The 1,905-nt window shown below is 47.8% G+C and overlaps 1 protein-coding gene across 1 annotated transcript in view; it reads right to left on the bottom strand.

Annotated features, from left to right (window-relative positions):
- GALNT15 (polypeptide N-acetylgalactosaminyltransferase 15) overlaps window positions 1–1,246 on the bottom strand; it is a 26,264-nt gene extending 25,018 nt beyond the window's left edge. Inside the window, exon 1 of the mRNA XM_010585886.1 lies at window positions 196–1,246. Within this exon, the coding sequence (XP_010584188.1) occupies window positions 196–740 (545 nt within the window). The 5' untranslated portion in view covers window positions 741–1,246. The remainder of the gene's footprint in view (window positions 1–195) is intronic.
- Window positions 1,247–1,905: the final 659 nt, after the last annotated feature.

Raw genomic sequence — 1,905 nt, 5'->3', positions numbered from 1 at the left:
AGGCCGGGCGCGTGCCCGGCTCTGAGGAATGGGGGTGTGTTCCTCGCACAGCGCGGGGAAAGACGTTACCCCGAGCCGGAGGGGAGAGTCTGACAGGAAAGACGCGGGGTTTGGAGGAGGAGAGGTTCACGGGGGGGTGGTGACAGGGAAAGGGGCAAGTTTTCTCCCAGAAATGAAATAGGCTGTTTTACTTACAACGGGTGTCGTACCTCAGGCAGCTCCCTGCGCAGAGAGATCCGCTCGCTGAGCGCTTCGTTAAAGCCATGGGTCTCCAGGCCGAGCGGCCGCTCTCCCGCAGCAGCCCCTGCCCCAGCCTGCAGAGGAAGGGACAGGAGCTGGGAGTCCGGGTCCCCCTCCGCCTTCCCCTCCGGCCGCCTGCCCTGCTGCTTCACCACGCGATAGCCCTTCCTGGCCTTGCTGTGGTTCCTTTTGCCGGTGGGCGACACAATGGCCACGATCAACTCATCCTCCCGCAGGGACAGGAAAGGTGAGAGCCCATCCAAAGGGTAATACTGCTGGCTCTCCTCCTGGGTCTCCAGCATCTCTTGGGTCTCCGCGAAGTCCATCCGATACCCTTCCCGGAGGTTGAACTCCACGGGCTGGAAAGTCCCTTCCTTGCTCTGGTTGCTGGGTGGTGGATTCAGCGTTGTAACCATCAGTAGCAAAAAGCCCAGCATCAGCAGCAACAAGAGAAACCGCAGCTTACGTGATCCATATCTGCACTTCTTCCTCAAGAACATACTGTTGGTGACAAAACGATACAGATGGTCATGTTAAATATCACTTGGATCTTTCTCAGACTCCAGTCCTCGGGTTGCAGCAAAGCCCTGGTTTTCACTATCTGCCAAGAGGATTTTTTTGCTCCCCTCGCATTTCACTGATGCCGTTTCATGCTTTCCTCGCTATTTACAGACAAAATAGAACATTCCTACTAATATTGCACTTACTGTAGTAAAACCTAGCATGGATCCAGTGAGATAAAGTAGCTCCTTTATTATACAGAGTCCCAGCTTAGTTCGGAAAGCACATGTTTAGCTGATGAAAAGAGTAACTCAAGTTTTGATTTTTTTCCTTTTAAAATTCTAAGTAAAAATCAATTCCATTTCTTATCGTTTCCCTCCAGAGTAAATCCTGCTTCTTCAAAGTTTCCAGTTGCTGCCTGGATTGAAGCGCCTTATCTCTGAAAGCAGATCTGACAGCTCTCCCCCGTTCAGAGGCTTCAAGTTAACTGTGATCAACAGATGAGAACTAGTCGGTCCCTGACTTTGTTTCACACATAACTACGGCACTCAGTCAGGAAGCACTTTGCCAGACATAATACAGAGCGATGTGTGCGTCTTTCTCTTGGTCCTAATGCCCTCACTGTTCTTGTCCTATCAAATCAAAACTTTGCAAAAGCTGTAGGAGGTGAAATATAAGAAGCAAAACATTGTATTAGAAAAGAAATCAAGGCACACCACGAATCACTCTACTTCTGAATAGCTGTATTAAGCAAAGAATGCTCAGAGCAAGAAGCAAGAATTTTATAAACTGAGTAAAAGACGGAGTGCACATGATTTATTTAAGATTAGATTTATTCATATGGTACTGTGCTAGCTGGAGTATATGAGTATATTTCATATTCAATAAATATTTACAGCTGTAGGGATTTTAACACTGACATAAGGATGCCAAATTATCACCTGGCAGACTGAAGTTTTCTTCTCATCCATAAATTTAGTATTGCAGAACAAGCAGCACTTCAAGTTTTCATTAGTCCAGGAATAACATGTAGAAAGCCTGGGCTGGAACAACAGCGACTGACACTGAAAGAAAACAACTTCTGTGATTAAAAGGGGAGCTCAGTCTCTGAGGTCTGTTTGCTAATATTGCTGGCACGGGTGCTACTGGGCATGGACTGTGGCA

Source organism: Haliaeetus leucocephalus, unplaced genomic scaffold (assembly GCF_000737465.1).
Source record: "Haliaeetus leucocephalus isolate CR32 unplaced genomic scaffold, Haliaeetus_leucocephalus-4.0 Scaffold135, whole genome shotgun sequence".
Taxonomy (NCBI): domain Eukaryota; kingdom Metazoa; phylum Chordata; class Aves; order Accipitriformes; family Accipitridae; genus Haliaeetus; species Haliaeetus leucocephalus.
This window is presented reverse-complemented; position numbering and strand designations above follow the sequence as displayed.